This window comes from Sander lucioperca, chromosome 12 (assembly GCF_008315115.2).
Source record: "Sander lucioperca isolate FBNREF2018 chromosome 12, SLUC_FBN_1.2, whole genome shotgun sequence".
Lineage (NCBI taxonomy): Eukaryota > Metazoa > Chordata > Actinopteri > Perciformes > Percidae > Sander > Sander lucioperca.
This window is the reverse complement of record NC_050184.1, coordinates 36,725,678-36,750,983: the sequence shown is the minus strand read 5'-3', so window position 1 is coordinate 36,750,983 and position 25,306 is coordinate 36,725,678. Positions and strand designations below refer to the sequence as shown.

The 25,306-nt window shown below is 40.2% G+C and overlaps 2 protein-coding genes across 5 annotated transcripts in view; one reads left to right on the top strand and one right to left on the bottom strand.

Moving 5' to 3' along the window:
- Positions 1–1,584: 1,584 nt before the first annotated feature.
- LOC116038413 (putative helicase mov-10-B.1) lies at positions 1,585–13,956 on the bottom strand. 4 transcript variants are annotated; one of them, XM_036008436.1, is made up of 23 exons: positions 13,934–13,956; positions 13,772–13,811; positions 12,623–12,840; positions 9,957–10,047; positions 9,541–9,688; positions 8,807–9,029; positions 8,355–8,441; positions 7,762–7,921; positions 7,482–7,636; positions 7,072–7,239; positions 6,772–6,878; positions 6,420–6,619; positions 6,038–6,141; positions 5,253–5,350; positions 5,071–5,166; positions 4,764–4,869; positions 3,852–3,969; positions 3,564–3,755; positions 2,610–2,678; positions 2,383–2,508; positions 2,133–2,221; positions 1,935–2,039; positions 1,585–1,818 (listed from the first exon to the last, which is right to left on the bottom strand). In XM_036008436.1, exons 2-23 carry the CDS (start codon positions 13,787–13,789, stop codon positions 1,809–1,811), a joined length of 2,688 nt encoding a protein of 895 aa, XP_035864329.1. In that variant the 5' UTR covers positions 13,790–13,811; positions 13,934–13,956; the 3' UTR covers positions 1,585–1,808. The 4 variants fall into 4 exon arrangements, with proteins under 4 accessions (XP_035864329.1, XP_035864331.1, XP_035864328.1 ...); XM_036008438.1 differs by lacking the exon at positions 13,934–13,956 and having other exon boundaries at positions 6,447–6,619; positions 13,772–13,898; XM_036008435.1 differs by lacking the exon at positions 13,934–13,956 and having other exon boundaries at positions 13,772–13,897.
- The window catches only part of fkbpl (FKBP prolyl isomerase like), a 53,125-nt gene continuing 41,223 nt past the window's right edge, over positions 13,405–25,306 (top strand). Inside the window, exons 1-3 of the mRNA XM_031311408.2 lie at positions 13,405–13,506; positions 17,114–17,365; positions 18,153–18,198. The gene's annotated coding sequence lies outside the window, so the exon portion shown is untranslated. The remainder of the gene's footprint in view (positions 13,507–17,113; positions 17,366–18,152; positions 18,199–25,306) is intronic.

Below are 25,306 nucleotides of genomic sequence, written 5' to 3'. Positions count from 1 at the left end.
ACCTCTAAGAGCCAGTTTCACCAGTTAAGAAACTAGGAGAGCCTTCCAATGGGAACTTTTTAAATCCTGACCGGTCAACATACTCATCAGATCCAGACTCTTCTCACCCCAGCACATGTTTGTGAACACATCTAACTCCAGTATCCATGAGAAGCCACCCCAGATAGCAAGCAAGTAGTCTACAAAACCTTCACTCACTATAGCCTTGTGTACCAGTTTCCCCTTTTCCTCGTGTCTTGTTTGTCAAATGTAATTGTGGTGTTTATTACTTGTAGTTATGGTAAATGTTATGTGTGTCCAAAAGCGTGTGATGCATTTCAGTCACTTAACCCTAAAAAGACCTATGCAAAATCATAATTAAGATGAATAACAATCATAATTCTAATTTAACTCTCTTGTGTGGTCCACAAGGAGGACTATTTCCCTATTATAGTACATACGCTAATATGATTTATGTGGCTGGATAAAACATTTCATCTTGGAGTTGTGCAAAATAAAAATTTAGAAATCCCTCTTATAATCTTTATTTTTGAGTGCACACATTCCTACAATATTCAAATGTCTCTTATGTTTTAAGATGTTTTCATGTTGTTTTTGTGATGTTTTTTTATGTGAAGCACTGTGCCCAAGACAAATATCCCCTTGTACGATGAGTGGATTGTGCCACAGATAACCTACCGAAGGAGACTGTCGTGTGACTCTAACGTGTGCATAGACTACACCGTCGCCAGTGTACATCGTCGTTGATAATTACGCCGCCACACCTATGCAGAGTTTAAAATTCCAACACAAAGAAAGCAGAAGGAAACAGACATTGGCGAAAAGACACGCATCCGGTGGAATTTCCTGCGGCGCCAGAGCAATCCCGGAAGTGGAACGTCGTGGATATAGACTATGAAGACATTAAGTCGTAATAAGGCGATGACACAAATGAACTCACACTGAGTTGTGACTCTGTTCTGAATCATACAGGATGCTCATAATTGCAGTTATTGACAAACTTATGATCAGACTTCTCTTTGTGATTATTCCAACGATTATTTGGGTGTGAGACAAATAAAAAGAGGGAAATACTACAGATATACAAATATTTATTGACTCAACTACAGTATATTGAGTCATATCATTGTTCAACTGAAATTGAAACAATCTTCCACATTCCCCTATCATTTCTTGTTCCACATTTATTAGCAAACCATACAGTGAGTCATGAGTAATGTTTTCCTCTGTTTGCCAGTTGTCAGCAGGTGTCACTGATTATTACCATGGAAACATAACTTCTCTTTAAAATTCCCTTGGGAAACCTGATAATTGAATTGCCATTATTATATTTTAATTTGAATTTCTTAGCGAAATCTTAGATGAAGCCTAGAAACAGGGTAGGGTGGCAAACTCTTTAGGCTTAAAATTAGTCAGTCTATATTTTTGTGAAGCAATCTTGTTCATTTTAGGTCAGCCTGAACAATATGAAAGATATCTATAGCCCAGTTTAACATAACTCTCTAATGATGTTGGTAGATTTGTTAGATCGGAGATACTAACAAAGTCAATCTAATAGGAAACGTATCACTCAAATTCTATTTATGTACCATTAAAAATGTTTGTAGAATTTAAAAAAAAAATACAATTGTATTATAATGATAGGGTTTAAGATAGACAGTTCTGCCCTGTGTCTGTCCTGAGTCAACTGCACACTTAGTTCTCAATTTCTCAACCAGTTCTTTATTTTTATGTTAAATACTAGAGCTGAGAGAGATGAGTATGCAAGGTCTGTTGGTTCCTTCAACAGGGGTCCAGCTGTTGTTGAGTCATTCTTCACTGTGGGGTGTAGATCAAAGGTGGAAAGACAACCCAAACATCCATTAGTCTTCAAGACAATTTTCGGACAAAAGAAAGACGAAGTGTGTGTGAGTATGTGTGAATGTGCATATTACCAGAGGCTCGGTGAGTGTACATTAGTCAATGGACTTTCCTCTTCCTCTGCATCAGAGACTATAATGCCACGGTAAGCCCCTTGTTGGAGGCAGTAATAGATGAATCTAAAAAGAGAAGTCAGTGTATGAGTCAGTGTTAGATGTGTTTTTGTCCAAACCATCCTTCTCCACTAAAAGAGAATTAGACGGATGCCTTACTTGTTCCAGATTTGGTCAGTTTTCAAGACTCTTGGGTCTCCAACCACAATCAGCAAGGCTCGTGCTCGTGTCATTGCCACGTTGAACCTCTGAGGAGATAGTTTCAGTTAGTGTGCATGTATAAATGTTTTCTGTGAATTGATCTGCTGGTTCGACCATTGTGGACATTAGTAGTTTCATTTATTATGGCTATCTTGCATGAACATCATATATTGCTTGAGTTATTGTGTGTTTGTGTAATGTTTTTCACCTTCTCATTATCAACAAAGCCTATAGTGAATCTTTGCATGTGTGCAGTCAGTTTGGGATTGCTGCGCACCGTAGACACCAGAATCACGTTGAACTCTTTACCCTGAAACTGCTCCACTGAACCAACCTATGAAAAATATAAATGCAAGGTCTGTTTATTAATGCAGTTCAAAAATGTCTCTCAAACATGTTTCGCAACAAACCACAAATCACTTTCTATCTCCATACCAATACGTTTTCCAAGTTTATCTTCATGAGATCTTTGTCTGTCTTAAGGGCATTCTGGATTTTCTCCACCTGTCAGCACACAAAAATAGGATGATATGAACAGGATTACCCTAACCAGATGAAGTGTTGGTCATTACAGGGTTTGATCAAACTCAAACCTATATGTGTCCAGTCACAATCCACCTATTGGTTGCGAGGCTGAAGTGGGTGTGGCTTACCTGCATCACAGAGCTGTAGGAGGAACAGTCGAGGAAGGACATGTGTTTCTGAATGTCATGAGGAAGGAATCCTCTTCCCCCTCCCTAAGTTGTGTTAATGTTATTTGTCCGCATCTTAAATGTCTACAAATTAACTGTAAACGGAGCATCGAGGACGGAGCCAAAGGACGACAGATAGGCCCATCCACTTTACCTGTGGCTGGCCAGCCGAGTGTTTAGCTCTGTAGACTCAAATGCACTGGCAGCCAAAACTCTGGAAGCCCCTAGACGTAACGATAGTATCAAGTTTTTCCAGGGTTGTGGTTATGCCGTGACATATGCAACTATCACGTTAGCAGTGTTGTATTGCTAAAATGAAAACTGCATAGATTGCATAGTAAAGTTGCACTGCACGTACAGTAAAAAGCCTTAGTCTCTTTGTCTCATAGACTTTACACTGAGGTGATATCACATAAAAACCACTTTTCTAGGCTCTGGAAAAGTGTTGCAAATATGACACGTTAATGTTTTTTATTATACAAAGAGTAATAATTATTAATAATAATTGACCTTGCTTGCCAGTTGAGGTGTCCTGTCAGCGGTTTTAAATATGTGTTTTCATAACTGCGTCTATAGGGAAAATGTACTTTGCGCCATCTGGGATTATTTTTGTGTTGTATGGCGCTCGGCCTCTGACTTGCAGTGCCATATCCAGGTCTAATAATATATCCATGGATTATTGTATTAACATACTCACTTGTTTTCTATATGGGGCAATGATGCCAATCTCTCTCGGTTGAATTTTGGTCACACCCTTTCTTTTAAGATGATCAACGAGGGTTTTTAAGTATTCCTTCAACACCTCCACCTCTGCCATGTTGTAAACAGAGGGGCTGCTGGCGTCACGTTCATCGGTACCTGCCACTCCATGGAAGATCAAAGGGAAACCCTGAGACAAGGAGAAACAAATTAGAATAGAGGTGGAGAGAGAGGATTGCCTGTGTGTGTGTGTGTGTGTGTGTGTGTGTGTGTGTGTGGACATTACTTTCTTGGGCAGGCGTTCCCATTTGCAGTATGAATTGCATTTCTCTTTATGAGCATAAGGCTGAAGTTCTCCATTATAAAAGAGCTCATTGGGAATTTTCAGAATTGCAGGATGGGACCTTAGAGAGTGAAGAGGAAAGAAGCCCATTAAAAAAATAAAAGTGAACCAGGGACATGTTTAGACAAAGCATGGACAAGTGAACGGAGGTATCACAGAGAGGGTGTAAAAGTGGGGTTGTGTACCGAAACCCTTTCCTAAACGACCGGGCCAAATAGCAACGCAGATTTCGGTGCCTCATTTTTGTGCCACTTATATGCCTGCCCTGCTATCTGGTGCTCTGAAACGGAGATCAGATGCAACAGAAGCATCGCTGCATGTGACGCTAGTTAACATTACACTTCGCAGCAGGTAACGATAGCCTACCGTTAGCTAGTAGCTGGCTTAAATATGGTTAAAATGCTGAAAGCTAAACAGTGTAAAGTGTGGCAGTATTTCAATGGAAAGGATTCCAACATTGGAGAGTAGCTGCACCATAGACACTGGTGATGCTCTCAGATTGGTCGGAGAAACAACACAAATGGGCCTTAATGGTACGCTCAATTACAGTTGGGAGGCTGTTGGTGCATTCAATGTTATGTAAAATACCCTTTTGTCATCTAGTGGTTCTTTTTGTCGTAGTAATTGTTATTACATTTTAAATAAATAATTTAAATTTGACCATATGGCATTAGCAATACACAAGCCGTGCTCTTCTTTATATTAAGTATTAATGCAAAGTTTAGGCACCGGCACCGTTTGAAAAGTATCGTTTTAGGACTGGTATCGGAACAAACCCAAACGATACCCAACCCTATTTAAAAGTAACATTGCAAGAAGAAAAAGCAACAAATGTAAGCATCACAACTACTACACCTGTAGTTCCTCAGTAATTTGGTTACAAAACGGTTGTTGAACCCGTGTGTCTCATGTGACATGTAAAGGCTGATATCGTTCATCAGACGCTCCAACAGGGACACACCTGCACAGAATACATGTCTTTAAACTTCCTTAGGTACAGGCATTAAATGGACAGTACTTAAGTGAGCAAGTGATCCGTTAGTTCAGGATCTGTTGAGTTAGTTGCTTCAACTTTCACTATTATTCTCTGATTTTGCATTAAATAAACATTTGATACATCAAACACTTGACCTATATATAAAAAGATATACACAGTGCTCACCCAAGCCATGTTTCTCTGCCACTCTGGATGTGATGATGGCGCCTAACTGTTTAGGGTCTCCAGCTAGCACTACCTGGCATTTCTTTTTCAGTAAACCTTTGGAGCAAACAGAAACATTAAGGGCACACATCATACAGAATATTAAATACTGTAATGTTAAACAAACTCAGCTTGCTCGTCACCTGCTATAGGGACGATACACTCTGTTTCTGTAGCCTGGCCTGCCTCATCCACAAATATATAAGTGTAATGATCTACAGGAATCCCTCCTGTCACTAGCCTGGGGAGAGAGAGAGAGAGAGAGAGGGGGGGGAGACAAAATTAATATATAGGTAAAGGAATTGCAGTTTTTGATAAAAGGGTTCTCTAACTTTCTTGCATTGAAGGGTTAGGGTTCATTTCTCACCCATGTGCTACTTTGTCCATGGTGTTACTAGGGCTGATTTGTTTAATTAAGGTACAGCAAATGCCTTAAGCCCAGTTCAGACCAAAGATTTGCGACAAGACGAAACCGTTTTGGAACGTTGCAGTAAGTATAAGTTTTAGCTGGGCTGAACTGGGCTTTAAGGTAAACTGGAACTTGTATGAATGTAATGTAATGTGTCTGTGAGCGTAACAGACCCAAAACAAGGCACTCTAAGAACAACTGCACAAGTGTTAAATAGGGAATGACATGTTCACATGAAACAGACTTGCTAAGTAAATATTTACTGCACAGAAAGTTGCATTGAATTGACAATTGTACTTCGAGTGGATCTGAAGTCATTTGAATTGATGTAGTTTGAAAAACATTCAATGTATAAAAGATTACACTCAACATAATGCTAAATTGAACTACAGCTCAGCTTTTGCTTGTGTTAGCCAGGAGGGTGATACAGGCAACACTGTAAAATGTCAACATATGCATCTTTTGTGAAAATTGTCTATTTAAAGAGAATTATAACACATGAGTAAGAATGTACTGTACCTTCCTGCAGTTAGCAGGGTGGTGGCCATGATCTTATACTTCATCAGCTCCTCTTTAGGGGGCATCATAAGTGTGTTTGTTTTGCGGTTCAGGTTGCAGCAAGACTAGAAAACATATACATACATATAGACAAAAACACACAGTACACATAGATATGCAGAGCCCAAATTAAGTTTGTCAGGATTTACTTGCTTAAAAGTTAAAAAACTTAGTAACAAAAATAATAATGATATTTGATGATATTTGATGGGGGTAGAGAACTTCATAACTACTATGTACTGATATGTCTTTGTGGATCTTCATAAACCATCCTTGTTTGAGAGTGTGGTAAATGTGACAGGTTTGTTTATGTATGATGTATTCTTATGAAAAGAATCCTGACCTTTATATTTTGGGGAATATTTCTCACAGGGCAGCTTAGGGCAAACAAGCGATACGCCTCGTGCTCTCCTATCTTTCCTTCCAGAATCTTCTCAAAGAGATGATCAGTTGCACTGTTGGAAGGAGTGCAAACCAGGATGTTGCATGAGGGCTGCATTTCCACTATCCGCTTGATGGCTTCCACCAAAGTCACTGTTTTGCCTGACCAATACATGTAAAGATACATTATTTATTATTAATGTAGATACAAATCAATACTTAAGCATCAGGATGCGCACACACACACACACACACACACACACACACACACACACACACACACACACACACACACACACACACACACACACTACCTGTGCCAGGTGGACCAAATACCAGGTAGGGGGCAGGTTTTGCGGAAGCAGCTACAATGTGTTGAACCGCCTTTTGCTGCTCTGGGTTGTCCCCAAGTTCTATCAGTCTAAGGACAGGGAGAAATGTGTGCAAAGGAATGATTTCAGAGCTGAAAAACATGCAGGTATGTTTACATGCACAGAGAAAACTGAATTTTAGGGACAGATGGGATAAAAGGCACACACAGTACTTAAGTATGACCTTGTCTGTATCACGTTTTCAATGTTTTCCCTGGATTCTTGACCTTAAGGTAGTCTGACCTGTGTAGATGTGAATGGTGAGAAGAAAATCGTCCAGTAGGGAACAGCACCTCCTTCAGTCTGCTCGTGTATGCCAGCTGTACTGCTCTATGCTGGATACGCAGGGGCATACGGCCGAGATAGAAGTTAAATCGGTACCTCGTGCCTTCCTTGAAACAATTCAGGAACCTGCATTCAGATGTACATGTAATTATGTGTGGTAGTTAGGTGCTTAGAGAAGCATGCAGTTATACAGATCTAGCTCATTATTTAGTTGATTTTAATCTACAGCAATGCAAAGATGCATTTTGACTTAATTGGACAAATACGCCACCAAACAATGAAAATAATCTTTGTGGCTGCGTCTTCAGGGATTCATCATTGAATCCCATTTGACCCATTCTTGTTTTTAAACAACTGACTGTTCTTACTCTTCACTGAATTGCAGGTAGACATGCTCCGCATCCACATGATGGACCCAGCCATTGTACACTTCATTTTCAAAAACTCCTGGCTGGTTTAAAGGAGTCACCAGCACATTGTTCCCAAACAGCATCATTGGTGAGTTCTTATAGACACCTGCAAGCTGGTGAGAAAAAAAATGTATGTGTAATTACGGTTTCATTCTGAGTTGTTGTGGTGAAAGCTTCGGCCAAAACAATAGCAGTTGTCAGTCTTTATGTTTTATTGTGTGTGTGTGAGGCACATCACCTGCAGAATGAGAAGGAATGCGTTGCTTTTGTGTCTAAACATAGTGGCATTCCGGTTGAATTTCTCAATATCTGTCTTCAGCTGGAGCTCCTCCACATGCAGCAGCGTTTGGAACCTCCGGCAGTAGGTCCCCCAGTTCAGAGGCATCTTTTCCAGTTCCCTAAAGAGATCCCAGTGACATATACAAAATTTAATAACTTCTACAGGCACAGCAGACATGTTTCCTGCCTTGAAAGTGTATGGCTCATTGTGGCATTTTCTGTTGCCTTTTACTTACTACAGATCAGCCTAGGCAAGTTAGCCTGAGATGTAGTAATTCCACCCACTGTTTATGTAACATTTCCAGCTCTTTGCTTAAGGTGGACTGAGACTACTAGATGAGTCATTATTTAATGATAGACACTTTTTCCTTTACTTGAATAATAAAGACATTGATCATGTAATATATTGCCCTGACACATGTTTAGTTGTTAATGAAGCTCACTATTTACAATTTGCCACAATGCTGGGTGAACCTTAATACACTAAATAAAATCTGGTACAAATTATGTTCACATCCAATTTAGGGTGTATGTGCACGTAAAAATACATACTTGTCAGCTTTCTTGGGGTCTTTCATATTGTCGGGCATCGGATAAGCCTTCAAAGGCACCACAAGCTTAAGCCACGTCAATCCAACACTGGAGTGGAAAACCAAAGACAGAACACAGGACAGTAATAACTTTGATGACTAATAATAATACTACTGACCAATACGTATTGCAATCTGCCGGATGTGAATTGGGATGAGTGACACAGTGTTCCATGTGAATGAACACTGTCAGAGGGGTGCCAGAACACAATATAAAACTCTTTTACATTCAACCTTTAATGGTCATTTCTGTACATTTGATCTTTGTCTGAAAAAGGCCATCAGAGAAGGTATTAAAATTCTTAAATCTGTAATAAATAAATACATATACTGTACTTGATGATTTCATACACTAATTTCATCAACATACTAACATAAATAACATGAGTATTACATGATAATAACTTGTTATACCCTTTAGCAGGTGTCCAATTCATTGTTTGGAGGTCGCTCACTGAGGTTGTAGCTGTAGGGAGGGGCTCTTCACTAAAAGATGTCCAATGTATGACTTCTAAGATACGCATAATCTCAAATTTATCTGAGGACTGCTGCCGTGATTCAACTTGAAAGACCAGTAACTGTTCATAGAAGCCTGCATGCTCAGAGTCGAAATGGACCTTGAGTTTGTATGACTCTCCTAGAAAGAGCATAGGAGGCAAAAATGTGATGAAATTAGGTATAAACAGGTACATTATGCAGTAATGAATACAATTATATATTTCAAAGCTGGAGACAATCTAAAAATGTGTCTTTTTCCATTTATTAGATAATATGAAATCAAAATAATAGTCATATTTCTATAGTACTTGTTGGAATTAACATTTTCATTGTCTGTGCCTGTGCTTAGCCTAACCTAACACATGACTGGAGGAATTTGCAAAGGCACTGAACAGATATTAACACTGACTTGTCTCAACTGGATAGAATATGACACATACTTTAATTATGCAAAATTGCAAAACTACTTCACTATGACTACAGTTCAAAGTTGTTGTCTCTCGTTCTATAACAGTTTTTTCCATTTTTAATTTTCTATGCACATTTTTTGAGCCTTTGTTTTGTCACATTCACCAATTGTGCTGTTTTTTTTTTACTCCTTGTGTATATCCACAATGTGGGGACTATGATTGTGTGTGTCTTCGTCATACCTGGTCCAAGAGGGAGTCGCTTCATAGTCTGGATAAGGTTTCCATGACAGTCTCTGACAGTGAAAATGTTCTTCACGAGGTCAAAAGTCCAAAAAGTTAAATTCACCGTTTTGACACCACAGTTCTTCACAGTGAGTGGCACAACTTTCTGTTGGGCAGGACATGTATGTAAATTGTCAGTCATGAGCAAATGCATATCCACACACACACACACACACACACACACACACACACACACACACACACACACACACACACACACACACACACACACACACACACACACACACACACACACACACACACACAAGACTCTTTGCTACCTACAACATAATAATACCATATTAATAAATAATCTCACAGATTTCTCAGCTTGGTCATTAAAAAGCACGGCTTCTTAGTCCTCTTAGTCTCACCTTGTTTTCATACACAGTGAGGTAGATCTTCTCCTCCTTTGACGGAGGGTCTGAGGTTACGGTGACATGTTTATTGGAGATCAGCTGAGCCCTGTGATGTTGAACAACAAGTAATATAACAAATATTTTACATAATGTGGACGTGCCAAACACGTACAGTACTTCTGTTGCAAAGTTTTGATTACACTTGAGGGTTTAGGGTGTGTGGCCACTATCCCTAAACAAATACTAGAAATACAGGCTGCAGAGGTAGAATCAGTGTAAACACCAGCAAGCACAGCAGAGGAGCAGACGCACAATAAAGGTTGAGAAAGAAACCATTCAGTCTTCACAGCCCTTAACCACATCAGTACTGTATGTCTGTCTAACAGTTGATGGGAGCTGTTAGAACATTTTTACTGAACTGAATTTATTTTTTTTATTCCTTTTTCATAATTTTCAAATAACTCATATCAGCTTATAACAAACCATAAATGTGCTTTCAGACAGGGAAGATGTTAATAAAAAAAGTAGAGAGACAGAGAGAACAGATGAAAAGTTTTAAATAGACCACATAATTCCTGCAATTTTGTCTTTTGGACAGAGCAGTGAAGTTGTCAACAAAACTTGTAGAGGACCTTGGATGTCTGTACATTCTTCACAGCAGGATTTTTAGTGTGCTCATCAACGCAGTGCAAAGGCATTCAAAGGAGGCAAAATCACCACATGATAACTGCTTGCATTGAAATTACTCTTTAAATATAGCAGCAACACCTTTCCTTTCAGGCCGAGAAACATTCATAAAAAAGGTTTGGAGGGGCTGACTTAACGAGAACTGGGTGTGGAAATGGAGCAGTGCTACTATTATACAGCCAGGTTGAGCAGACTGAACATGGCATGGAATATGTTAACAGATTAGTTGTATTTGATGACTGAGCAGGGTGCACCATTCACTTTCTATTGCATATCAAGATAGGAATAGAAAAAGCTAGTGGCACACTGGGTCCTGGCTTGTCCTGGGAACATTCATGAGTGCCATTGTCCTTGTGGACTGGACTCAACAGATATCAGTAAAAGTCTGCTGTATTTTGCACACAATCAGTTGTGGTAATGGATGTGCTGTGCTTTTATCAGGCTGGGGAGACAGAGGATAATTTTGAAGCTGTCGAGGAGGGGGTATTAAACTCTCTTCAGGCGGGGGCTAAGGGGGCTCCCCTTCAAGGTTTCTGGCCTGTTATGTCTTGTCGTTGTATTGATTCATCTCGTCTCTTGTCCTTGGTGGAGGGAGCAGATTAGTGACGCAGGAAGTAAAATGCTTTGGAGACAGTTTTACTTCTGATTTCAGGTTACCATCTGCCCTAAAAGATGTCTATAATCCTAGAAACACTTCAATTTGTCAATAAAGTGCACTCACTGTATGGACGGTACATAAAGTTGATAGCCAGGTGTTCAGAGTCAACAACTTGCTGAATCTCTTAACTCCTCTTCTGACTGGTGGTAGAGGGCCACTGATAAACACCTCAGTATTTAGGGAGCTGAGTCTTGTCATCACTTGACTGATCAGTAAAGAGTTGTTTTAGTACTTCTGATTGCTCTTTCACACTCTCAGTGGTCCCTACAGAATGTGCACTATAATGTTTTTCACAGTTGGATATGCAGCCAGAATATGTGGGATTCTTTCTGTCATGTCACAGTTCTTAATGCTCATGCCTTTACTGTTTAACAGCAAAGTCACCCACAATCAGAGTTTGAGGCCCAGCCATTAGCTTTCCCTGTAGGCTTTTGCTTTAAGGATTACTGTCACCCTGCTGTCTGAGGATGAGAGGATATACGTACAGGTCATCTGATGGAGATCCATGGTCCTGCAACAGTGGTGCAAATCTGTTCTCAAGTTGTACATTGCTTGTTGGGGAGGTTTGTTGCCAATTCTTCTTTTTGCAGCTGTCCACAGCTGTGTCCTACTAAGCACAAGGGTCGGCACCTTGCCTGGATGGCAGTGCAGGCCAAACAGTAGCATGGCAAATCTCAGGGCACTGGGCTCTTCCTGTCATTTTTCATCCCATTTCCCAGGAAAATGATTTATTCTTAGACCTTGCACCTATTTCTTAATAGTCTTGTTGGTGTTAGTTAGCCGTGTGTTAGCATTCTCTTGTCAACTGTACAAGTCCATGGTAAAGAGGTATCATTCTCATAAAAATGATGGTTGTAGCCTTCTGTGTCTTTTATAAATTAATGTCCCACAGATTTATAAGTATCCAGGATCTGCTGTCCATAACATTTAGCAAAAGAAAACACAAGGATATCAGTAGAGGAATGTAAGCAAAGCGGAAAGGAAGTGGCAAAGTGTTGCACTGTGAGAAAGCCAGAAGCTTGGTACTGTAGAGCTAATGATCATATTGTTTCTATTATTGATATTTTTCTTGTAACCAACACTATACTTCATCTGGGCATGTAAATAGTAAAATTTAAAGTTTTAAAAATTCACATTACACCAATCAGGTTTCAGCGCTGTGATATTCTGCCTGTGCACACTTTAAATACATTTAGAAAAAGATAATTTGAACTTAAATTAATTTATTTATTTAAACTTTGTTCATATAATGTCATGAAAGCTGAATATTTAAATATCAGTAATTACAGCTTTGAATCTGTCTGAGCTTAAGAATTCTAATTGAAGATTTTCTCACCTGTATTGCTGAAATAGCTTTGCCATTTTCAGACGAGCTTGAATATTTTGGTGGGCCTGCTGAGCCATCTGTGCTTCATCATTGAATTTATTTTGTGGCCCATTCAAGTAACCAGATTTTCCTGGTCCTGCATTCTGGACAGAATGGACAGCTGCAGGCGACATCTGCAGCTGCTTGCTGCATTTGCAGAGGAGTAAGCTAATTTGGTCCTGATGGTACTGGGAAAAAAAAAGAACCAGAAAGGACCATTAACCTACTATCTGCAGTAACGATAAGTTGTGATTATAGCAAAGTCACTCATTCCTATGTGCTGGCATTACCATTCCTTCAGTAATATGATCCCCTAGGTTCTGGCTTTTATAGGCCTGTGTTATATGTGATGTTAAACCTTTCATCAAAACACCTAATTAGAGCCTCTAACCAAGAGCACCCCCAAAAATAATGTTGTCCACTTATGCATAGGTTTCTCTGACCCTGCTGTCAGTGCACCTTACTCCAGCACAGAAAACAAAAAAATGACTGAACATAATAGTAATAAATAGATTTAAAAATAGTATTAGCCTTAACTAGTATACACATAGGCCTACATTTATCCATTTAAATGCATCCACTTTTAAAAAGAGTTATGGAATTAATGCAAGTTGTGGTATCAGGCCTGAACATAATGTGATACTTCACTCTCATTGTACGTTACAAATATTTCTCAAGTCAAGTAATGTTAAGGTAGCTAGTTAGTTAGTTTGCTAGCTAGCTAGCTAGTTTCTACACGCATTCCGCTAGGCGGCACAGGAAGAAAGCTAACGTAAGGCATTTGAGCTTGGCACCGATGAGGCAGAAAGAGTGAAGCTAGTGTTAATAAACAACATAAAATAACTGGGTGTATGGTAAGTATAGCCTAACTGCCCGGTTTAGTCAGTGATTTAGTTTCAACAGTTTAAGTGTAACGTTAAGTTAACATTTAGCTAGCTAGCTAGTTTAGTTATAGCTAGTTCATATTTATAAATAGATAGCATGTTAACTTTGCCTACTAACGTTAGCCCTTAAACAACTTCAACTTTAGCTAAACTTGACCTTAACCACAGAAAACGGCAGTAATATAGCCCTACTATGTAGCAAACATAACGTTATATCGGTATAGCATTAACTTACTTTATTGGCGGAGAACATAACGTAGCAGCACCACGGGAGACTGGGGAAAAGTAATTTGAAGTTAAAGATTTGATTCAAAGATAAACAGAATTCCGGTTTGAGTGTATCCTAGCAACTGCAGCTTGTATAATTTCAACAGTAGTTATGTTGATGTTTACTTACGAGTAGTTTTAGTTTATGGTTAGGAGCATGGATGTAGTCAGAGAACGGTTAGGAGTCGCAAAGGTATGCGCGAATTTGATGGGAAAAAAGATACTTTAGCTAGCTAGCTAGCTAAGTCATTATAATGAGAAACTTTCTTAAAATAATGACTTAGCTAACGTTTGTATCTTAAAATAATACTTATTATCTCAAAATAATGAGAAACTTTCTCAAAATAAAGATATAGTATATTTAGGTAAGGGATATCTTTTTAACAGTATTTTTTAAATGTATACCTACGTTACATTTCAATTACCCTCACTATTTAAAACAGTTGCTAAGTATGAATTGAAACACTAGCGCTAGAGCTCTTTCTTTCTGTTCCTTCCAATAGAAAGCCATAATGTTTAAAGCTCTCTGATTGGGAGTAGTCTACCTTTAAATATTCGATCCATCATCTTTCCACTTGTTAAAAAATTCCCTTCTTATTGTAATATGTATAGGACATTAGTAATCACTTATTACCTATTGTGTCTGTTATTAATAATATCGACCATCCGTAGAGACACCTATTGCCTATATACAGCATGGATGTATTAAATGAATAAAGGGATACAGTAGTAAATAACGCAAGGAAATGTATAAAGTTTATTTTCATGTATGTCTTTGAGTTATTAATAAGATTGACTCAAAGTGGCTAAGAGGCTCAGGCACAGCAGGGACCACAGCAACAATTGGTTGCATTGGTTGCATCTCCCCATGAGATAGGGCGTAAAAAAAACACAAGAAATTAATTTGAATTCTGGTCCTGATGGCATTAAAGGAAGGAACTATGATGGCGAATGAGTCTGAAACAGCTGGTTTATGTTTGCCTCATGTTTTAGTTTAGTTTAGTTTTTTTGTATTTTAACTTTGGCCACTAGGGGGCAACGCAGACAACGTTTTGCTCAGTGTGTTAAAGCAGACTGTTTTGGCTAAATTTCTGAAATGAAAGTAGGTCTACTGTAGACCTACTTTCATTTCAAAGATTTAGACCGTCTACATCTTTAGCAAGCTCTACATGATGGTAGCCTGCAATATTTTCAGGTAATTTATTTGTCAGGTAATTTGTTTGCAGTCTTGAAAGGTGCTATATGAATTAAGTTAAGTTAATTGATTCAATTTGGTCTCTTCACTCTTCATACAGTAACTTGAAAAAAATAGAAGACGTTAACCTGTCAAATCAGATTCAATGTGTTTTATGTTGTGACATTAAACAGTAAGCAGAGGGAAGATTTCATGGGGACAGGATTGTTACCATGATAGTTATTATGATATATATTTTAAGAATTTTTTATTGTCATTGCAAAAGTACAATCAAGCTGTGCTGTGCAGAAATCTGTTAGTAGGTGCATACAAATAAAAATGACATCATATTAAATATATATATATATATATATATATATATATATAAAGTGCAACGTACAGGGGCTAAATTAGGTGTTGTACAACGTACACAATAGTTCCTCAGGAGCAACACTAGATGGTTTGTTAAGTCTTTATGCTGGTTAGGAGTTTCATGGTTTAAGAAGGGTTAGGTTGTGTGTATGTCTATCTGAGCGTAGGAGGTGTCTACTGATGACTCTGAAGAAAGTTTGCAAGTGGCCAAATGAGGATTAGAGGAACAGGGGGTCGCGTTTGTTTGACACAAAATCTGCAGAACAACCAGAGGTGTTTGTTTATCCTGATCAGTTTTAATGCTGTGTGCATGTGTGTGTGTGTGTGTGTGTGTGTGTGTGTGTGTGTGTGTGTGTGTTCCTGTCAGCCTCCTATCTGTCTGCCTACCCATGTTTGTGTTTGAAGCTGAATGCTGTCAGAGTGCATGATGACTCAGCCGTCCAGATTGTCTTACTGTACGATCATCTCTCTCTCAGCCCTGCCACGCCGACAGTGACTCAGTGTCAGTGATCATCTCGCTGTCCTGGCGGCTATGACCCGAGTGTGTGCATGTGTAACTGTTTATCTGACGACATGTCGATGCATTGTGTGTTGTGTGTCAATGACCCAGAGACACAGCAGAGCCAAGAAATGACTTAAACGGCCGCAGCTGCATTTCCATGGCAACATGGTGTTTTAATGGAGGGACATTATGGGCTAGAGAGCAGGGTAATGACTGCTCTGGCCGTCGGAATGCCTTGATCTTATCAATATGGCAAGAGGGGATGCTCCCACTTTCTGATGGTCTAATAGCCCCTGCTCTAATAGACAGGCAGCCTGGGCCACTGAGGTCACTTGGAAACACAGGACCACCCCTCCCACATACACACTGGCACACACACTCAAACCCATACCACTGCTTTTCCATAGAAGCATCAGCACATAACTGTGTCCAGTTTTCTGGTGATGCACTGTTGATAGCTAGTTAAAAGGTCCTATTATAACTTTGCCTTTCTGACAAATGTAGCACATATATTTGTGATGGAAATGTAATCAAAGGGCATTTCTTCCAGGAGAGGAAGAAACAAGGGAATGGATGAGGGGAGAGCAAAAGAGAGATAAGAGTTTGTTGAAAAGCTGTTTGCAGAAGAATGGCCTGTCACTGTTTTGGCACCCTCGCACACTCTAGTACTCGCAATACCCTTGCGAATCTCACACAGCACGGCGGAGTGTATACACGGGCAAATCCTATAAATCCATTTGAATACTACAACAGTCTTCTTCTAATCTGTTTGTTTGAAATTTGTGATGAATCGGCAATTTTCAGCAGACCCAACGCAGGCCTTATCCACACCTATTTGTCCATGTTAAGGGTTGAGTTATTTCTCAACACGATTGGTTGGATGCCAGTGGAGGAGTGTGTGTGTGTGTGTGTGTGTGTGTTCCTCTTTATCTCACTCAATGAGTGAGTGGAGGTTGGCTGTAAGGCTATCTGTCCCTCTCAGACACCCAATCTGTCTCTGTCACTGTGCCTGCACGCACACACATACATGCTCAGACACACATACATTGATGAACTGGCCTCAGTGACGTTACCTTTGTTAGATGCTGATATCGCATCATTATTGTGTATTTTGTACTAGCCAGACCAAAAAATGCATCACTTTAGTTATGACTGACTAAAGTGAGTAGTTTTTCAATTGGACTTTGTGAATCAATCAATCAATGAAGCATATTAATCTAAATTGAATTTATCAAAGTCCCTTTCTCTCTCTGTCATGACAGGCAGACAGACAGTGCTCAGGGTGAGAGCTGTGCCTGTACTGAAGTGTCCCATTGAGCTTGCTGAAGTGGACTTATCTCCTACCATCCCTTCTCGCATCTCACTCTTTCCTGGATCCAGACAGGGCTGAGAGTCACACTCATCCAGCCCTCCTCACACCAGAGAGGCCTCTCTCTTCTGGGCTCAGTCCCACACTAGACCCCCTCAACTATACATCTTCCTTACAGTTGGCAGAGTGTTGCATGATACACAAGGTAATGATCGTGTGTGTGAGGACTGGACAGTTGATAGTGATGGTTATGATGTTGACAGAGATATTGATGCCACCGCCAAAGATACCGCTTATTCTGAGTGGACAATAAAGACACTATCAGGGAGAGATGGCTCTGAATTACTAATAACAATCTAAAATGCAAATCAGAGTTACACAAGGATGAAAATATATATATTTGCAAGCAGCAATGCGTGAGGTCTGCCAGGGACAAACACAAATAGATGTTTGAAATACTGCAACTGTCCAGCTCCACTATGGACACACACATAATATAAACAAACACTAAAAGTAGCACATGAGATAAAACAAACGAGATTAAATAGCACATGAAATGCTATTCTATGATAATCTTGTGTGTTTAATCTGTTCAAAAAAATGAAGTGTAGAAACGTTACATGGTTTTACGTGGGGTCTTGTTGTCTCCATAACCAGCAGAGACTCCAGGAGGTTACTGTGCCCAGCCAAGAAAGTAAACCCACGCAAAAACCACAACGTGTCGTTTTGCACTTCCGTTTTTGTATGTTTTAAACAAACAAGATATAAGGTGTTAATTGTTGAGCTTTAGAGGTGCTGGTAGGTTGATTTTGTTGCCTTTGCACAGCTAGCTAGCTGTTTCCCTCTTCAGTCTTTGTGCTAAGCTAACAGGCTACTGCTGGCAGCAGCTTCATATTTATCGCACGGGCATGACAGTGGGATCAACTGTCTCATCTAATTCTCATGTCTAACTATTTTCTTTTTTTGTATCTTCTATTTTTATTTATTTTCAGATCATGACTCGGAGAACAAAGGAACATGGACACAAGGATGCATAAAGTAAGGATAAAGTTTCTATTCCAGGGAATTTTGAAACACGCATACATTTGGCCAAGACACACAAACAATGTTGACACATCAGAAGATGTGCAAACCTAAATAGTTAATGCTAGAGCCAGCCAATGTAGCATGCAAAGTGCGTCAGACCACATTTGGTGATGCTCCTTGTTGTTTCTTTGTGAGGACAAATAGGCAAGTTGCAGTATTTCATCTATTTGTGTTTGTCCCATGGGCAAAGACCTCACGCGTAGCTGCTTTATATTGTTGTCATCCTCCTGTAAAGTATATAGCATATGTATTATTCCTGTAATTGAGCTCTCATTTGTATTTTACATTGGTTTTAGTAATTCATCCATACAAAGTCTCTTTCTTAAACTCTCTTTTTAAGGGCAACATTACCAACGTTAATCATTTGTAAAGGGACTGTAGGACTAGATCACAATACCTAATGAACTGATAATCAGTTAATCACTGAGATACTGTGATGGATAGTCCTGGTGATGACATCTGCTGTGGGTTTTTGTGTGCACAGTATGTATACTCATAATGATTGTTTCTATAGGTTTTCCTACATGTATATCTGCATGTTGTTTAGTCTGGCGTGGTGTATTGTTGTGAAGTGGAATCATGTTTATTGATTTGTTTACTACGAGTAGGATGCTTTTCAAGCATACACAACTTTCCTTCTTTCTCCCTCACTCTCCCACTTTGCCTCTAAACTATAGGGTGAGAGAGTGCATTGCAGGCAGGTGGTTACTCCTGTTCAGGGTGGCCATATTGTCAGATTCCCCCAACCAATCCAAGAAACCCTTCAACATTACCTTTCCTTACAGCGTGTAACTCCGTCAGATTACATATTCCTTGTGTTGTTGTATGCGGCTTGGCTCTCTGTGTGGTAAACAGCTGTTGGTGTGTGCTTTAGTGTCTGATAAACACATTAGACTGTTGTTTACTCTCCCCTAAACTATCCCGGTTCAAACACTTGATAGAGACAGAGCTCCAAGCCAATAATGAAGATTTGTGCATCGTTGTAGTACTGTGACTAGTGAGATTAAAATCATGCTGCCCCGGCGTACTTGACACACACACACACACACACACACACACACACACACACACACACACACACACACACACACACACACACACACACATGACACACTAGTTTTAGTGTGCTTTTTCCTGCACAAGGGGTTTCGTTAGACTACGCAACATACAAGAGTGATGTTTTCACAACCTCTGTATGTATGGGTGTGCACCTGGCGTAAATGGGTGTTTGCATATAGTGTACATGCGTGTGTACTGTATGTATGTATGATCTATAATGTACACCTAGTACAGTGAAGTTGGTGCTGCTGCCTGCCCCCACAGTCTCTGCTTGAGAGGAGCAGTTTTCCAGTCTGAGGTGAATCAGAACATTATCCGTAGTTGGCTAGAGTTACTGGAGTTACTGATATTGCCAAAACAATGTGTGGTTTGTCCCTGGTCACTTCAAATTTCTCTAATTTGAAGTAGCCAGTTGAAATACAAATATGTGTTAACAAAGTCCAGATATTAACAATAACAGTAAAACATGTCATCTATTGACATGTAATAGAATAAAATTCTAGATATATGAGATCAGACTCCGGATTTGGATGTTGTAGCATTAGTATCAAAGCTGGGTTAAGCCTGTGTGAAAGCTCTATTAGACTTGATTGAATTATCTCCTTACAGAGAGTGGGAGGCCGAAGCATAAGCAAGTAACCCTGAACAGAGAGAGGGACAGATGAGTTTCCTTCTGTTGTTTTTGTTACACGAGCACTTTATTGTAAAACTGAAATGATATTGTTCCCGTGGCAGCTCTGTGTAAATGTTTTGTGCACAGTATTCCTCCATTTCATGCCGAGCGCTTGCTTTGTTTACCACTGTTTACTGAGCGACTGAGGCTACTGTACTGTGTCCTTGCTCTCGATCAGCTGTCTCAGTGCTGGTAGAAGGTGAAGCCCAGTCAGGGGTAGTGAAGAGGCTTGTTACTGTTGCACTGGACTGTAGGCATCAACAGACTGACTGTGAAAAAGACATATGAAGTTAAAGATAATCCCAAATTTCTATAATTCTATGCCTGGGCTAATCTTAGTGCCAACAAGAATATACAGTATATTCCGGGAAGATAAGCAGGAAAATGAACATTGGAGAAAACTGCACCTCAAAACACAAACAAGACAGTCTCCCACATTCCACATGGAGAGCGTTTGTTTGTGTGAAGTGAGTTTGGGTTTCTTTATACCAGTAAATTTGTGTGTATCTCTAGTGGTTTGTGTTTTTCAAGGTGAGGAGTCTAGGAGACTGGGAGTGGGACGTTGGCTCCAGTGATGTGGTAAACACGTCTTCTCCACTCTAAGCAACAATAAACACACAGTTGTGAACATGTTTGAGTTCATGTAGACACTCCAGTAGATGCTTTCACCTTTTACCCACTTAAGAAGCTATGTCTTATGTTATTTTTCATAAAATTTTTAGACCCTTTAAAGTTGCGTCTGGTACACAAATTTTCTGATTTGAGGAGACAGAGCGTACAACCCAATTGGCGCAGCATATGCTTATTAAAAGTCCCAGGGATGAGCTGAGTTTTGGTTTGATTGTGTGTGCACGCTGGGATGGCTCAGCGCTATATCTATCAATGTCACTCAGGTAGCCATGGTATCACTGTTAGTGTCAGCATCAGTGTGTGTCAGCTGGTATCACTCACTGGTATCTATGTCTGTGAGGCCTACACAATTTGACCCTGACCCTGTATCTCTAATGTTTCCCACACCTCTGTCTCCCATTGTGTGTGTGTGTGTGTGTGTGTGTGTGTGTGTGTGTGTGTGCGTGCGTGCGTGCGTGTGCGTGTCAGTGTGTATTGTCAGCCCAAACCCCCTGGTATGTTGGTGGAATTTCGACTATTTCTCCAGGTCACTGTTGTTTGTGCCTTGCGAGGTGTGTCTGTAAATTCCCACACAAGGAGGGAGATAAACACACTCACACTGTTACACGCATATACAAACCTCGTCACATCGCAGCCCACACCTTGTACGGTGAAGAATTCACCGCGACTAACTTAAATGTCCGACTAAGACTCAACACCGCCACTCTTTGTCCTTTGGCGTAATGGAGGCGGTTTGTTAGCTGAAACCTGCAGAATATTCTGCTAAACAACGCTAAGCTTGACTTGTGGCCTACCATCAAGTGAGTTATATCACAGATGAATTAGGGATGACAAATTAATGCTGTGTCAAGTCACACAAGCATTCTACTCACAGAAAATTCATTGAGGTCAACCTGCATGTGATTGTATGTGTCAGTTGTTGGAGCAATTATAGAAGCGCTGGAAATGTTTTACATGCAACAATGAGTGTGTAATACTCCTCTGCCAATAAAGGGGAATTGTTAGAAAAATTCCAGTTGTATTCTTTTACTCAGCAACTTGCCAGATCAAATAATTGATTTGGCAACCAGTTGCCAGTTGACCAGTATTTTTAAATTACTTGGAAAATAGAACTTTCAGTTCTTGCTGTGGTATTATAGGGGGGTTGCTATCAAAATGAGTTGCTTTGAACCATTATAGGAAATGACAGGGCAAAGGGGGCAGTTTTTGCTGTAGGTCTCAGGAGATAACTGTTTAGTGTCGTAATCCCCTTTTCCCCTTAATGCAGATGCTGCAATTCATACTTATACTTTCTCTCCCTCTCTGTCTCTACACCCCTCGGGTCCTGGCAGGTCACGTAAATATTAGTCTGTGTTCCCTAATAAATCTGCACCTCCTACTGCTCACACAGCCTCCCAACTCAAACCTGTTACCATCAAAGCTGCACCACCTAATATCTAATGGCTGACACCCTCCCAATGATAGAGGCAGAGCGAAAGATCAATAGAAGAGTTGACACTGAAGGCAGTTACACTAGTGTTTCCGCTAGAAAAAAAAAATTGTGCCGGTCATGTGACCTGCAAGGTTTTGTTTTACCGGTCAAATGGGAAAAGTTCTGGTCAAATATTTTCCGTGTTTATTGCGCTTAAAACAATTGATAGGCAGGCTATATAAGGAATAATATCATCAAGGGATGTAGATTTATTCTATTTTTATTGAAATGTAGGCCACTTGCTACAGGCAGAGAGGCCAAAATAATTAAATCAATGTACATAACATTGTGCCGATCTGAATTAAAATAGGCCTATTTTCCACTTGCTAGGCAGAGGAAATAAAACAGTACAATCTACAGTACAAACAAATTGGCTCATAAAATTATTATGTTAGTCATTTAAAAAAATTGCTATTTTAACACAATTCCAATTGTGCAGAGGGAATTATTCCCACCGGTCATTCTGACTGGAGACAATCAGAATTTTCCTCATAATTTTTTTTCCGGTCAATGACCGGTAATTACCGGACAACGAAAACTCAGAGCTACACTGTAGGCCAGATTTTTAATCCAGCAGAGATGGTGTTCTTTTAAATAAATAAAGAACTTAGCTACATGAGCAAGCCGTTACTTTTTAGGAGGTGTCAATAGGCGACGGATCAGTGGTGGTCGTTCATGGTGCTGAAGGTTCTTTGTTGATACACCTAAACGTTATGACCCCTGACCTCGACCAGACTTCCCGTCCAACCTCCAGGGAAAAAATGACCCAGGTTTTACTGGCCCTGGGGGGGGGGTAAACTGATCCCACTACACACACACACTTGTATGTTTGCATGCACTTTCTGGTCACTAACAGTGAGTGACAGCGTAGAAAGGCTCGCTAACATATTGCGGGTTTTACCAGACAGGTGATAGGTAAGCCCAGGGGGCACTGAGGGGGTCCGATCCTAGCCTGCAGGTATGTACATGTGAATATGTGTGCAAAACAGATCGTATGGCTGACACCCGGACCACCCTAAGGTGAATGTTGTAGGGCAGTTGTTGGTGGGGTCTCTAGCTAGATCCCCACAGACAGAAGCATGTATCAGAGGCAAGAAGCAGGAGGGAGGTAGTCAGAAGGATGTGGCAGGTGGGGCGAGTAATGATGATGAATTATGAGGAACGCGGTTCTTTCTGCTCAGATTAAGATCTGCTTATAAACATGCCTGCCAGGTTTCTAGGTAACCCTATACATTTCTCTCTCCCCTTCATCCATCCATGTGACTCCTTCTTCTCACCATCTCACAGCTCTTCTTTTTTTTCTCTCAGTCCAAGATGGATTTTAGATGTTAAAGTCAACTCACACACAGTCTTGGTCCTCTCTATGTACCTCCATGCTCTTTGTGTGTGTGTGTGTGTGTGTGTGTGTGTGTGTGTGTGTGTGCGTGCGTGTGCGTGTGTGTGTGTGTGTGTGTGTTTGTGTGTGTGTGTGTGTGCATTTGCATGCATGTTTGTGTATGTAATCAGAGTGCGGTTTATCCGCTATTCTCAGGGTTGTTGCCATTTGGCAACCAGAGCTCAGGCTGACATGCATTACAGCCTTGACATAAGGTTGATAAATCTACACACCTGTCAGTACCGAGGCACAGGGGGAGTCAAGAGTGAGAGAGAATATAGAAGCGTTAAAAACAGGTGACACAGTTGAGAATAACTGTGATGATGTTAAATATATGATTGGGCTGCCTGCATGGCTAACAGTCTAAAGATAATGTCACAATGTGTGTGTCAGTGTAAAGGTACGGTCACATAATGTTTCCATTCAACAAAATATGGAAACATTATGTGATGCTGTGCTGTGATGCAGGTACATGCTTCAATATAAGTGAATGGGATAGAAGTGTAATGTCACTGTGACCCTACCAGACATTTAGCACTACAGGGCCAGTATCATACAACTGGGCAACCTTTTCATTTCAATGACAAATTTTCAGCCCAACCAGAGTTTTATCTGAACTTCTTGTGCCTGTGATTTGATCCCAGACAGATTACTTAGCCTGGAATTAAAAGGATAATTCTGCTTTATTCTGTCTTGGGTTTTACCCACCAAGTTGATATCTGAGATCTGAAAAAGGGATGCCATTGCTACAATGGAGCAATGAATCCAAGCTCTCAAGACATTTATTGTAAATATATTATTTAACCCAATGTATTTGGAGGTAAAACCGAAGGTGAGTGCACCCATAACTACTGCAAGTGCTGCAGGTCAAAGTTCAGCCAAGAAGTCGGTCTGCGATGGATGTTTCTAAAAGTTAGGTGATAATGTACGCCTATATTTTCTCTTCCAAATAACTTTGGCTCACCTACGGGTTTGTTTAAAACCCGTATGATCGTGTGACTTCTTTTTAGTAATATTGCCGCTCCCATTCCAAAATCCCAGTAATTACCTTGGTGAGTGCAATGTTATCATAGGCAATAACATGTAAAGCTAAACCTACTGCTGCATGCCAGCTGTTAAGACTAATGGTTTGCCTGTGAAACTCTGCAATGCTCTCAGTCTGGCATCCAGGACACAGATAGACTCTACCACAGAAAGCTGGCACTGGAATAGTCTCAATGACTGGAATTGCTTGATAATATTACCCTGAGGAAAAATAAAGCTTATCTTATTTACTGATATGGGCCTCCCGTGGCTATTAAAAGACCTCTTCTAGGATGTTGAGGGCTCTTTTGGGGCAGTTAGTAGACTAAAAGGGGAATCATGATATTAGTCAATTAAAAACTTTCATTATAATGTTAAGCAGAATCACATGAAAGAGATTGTATTGATTGAAGGGACTCAGAAGAGCAGTTTAGTATTTTCTATTATAGTATCTCAGCTGCTGTATCTGCGTTTGTGTCTGCTTCCTGTGTCAATGTATCGCCAAGGCAGATGCCTTGCATTTCCTGTGTCATGCCATCGTTGTTTCCAGTCAGGCCTGAACATGGCTGCATCCTGTCCCAAGCCTGGGCAAGGAGTTGTGATCTTATCACTGGGACACATTGACCAACACAGAAAAATGTAGAAGTGTCATAAGACAGTCCAGGCTTGCTGAGTAAAAAGGCAATGAATACATGCTTATGGCATCCATGCAGTTGTGTATACACACTACTTTTGTCTTAAGTTTGCAGTTGTGTGCATTATCCCTTTGAATTCACATTATCAGGAGTCTCTGGGCTTGAATGTAACAGAGACTGAACTGGACTGAAAG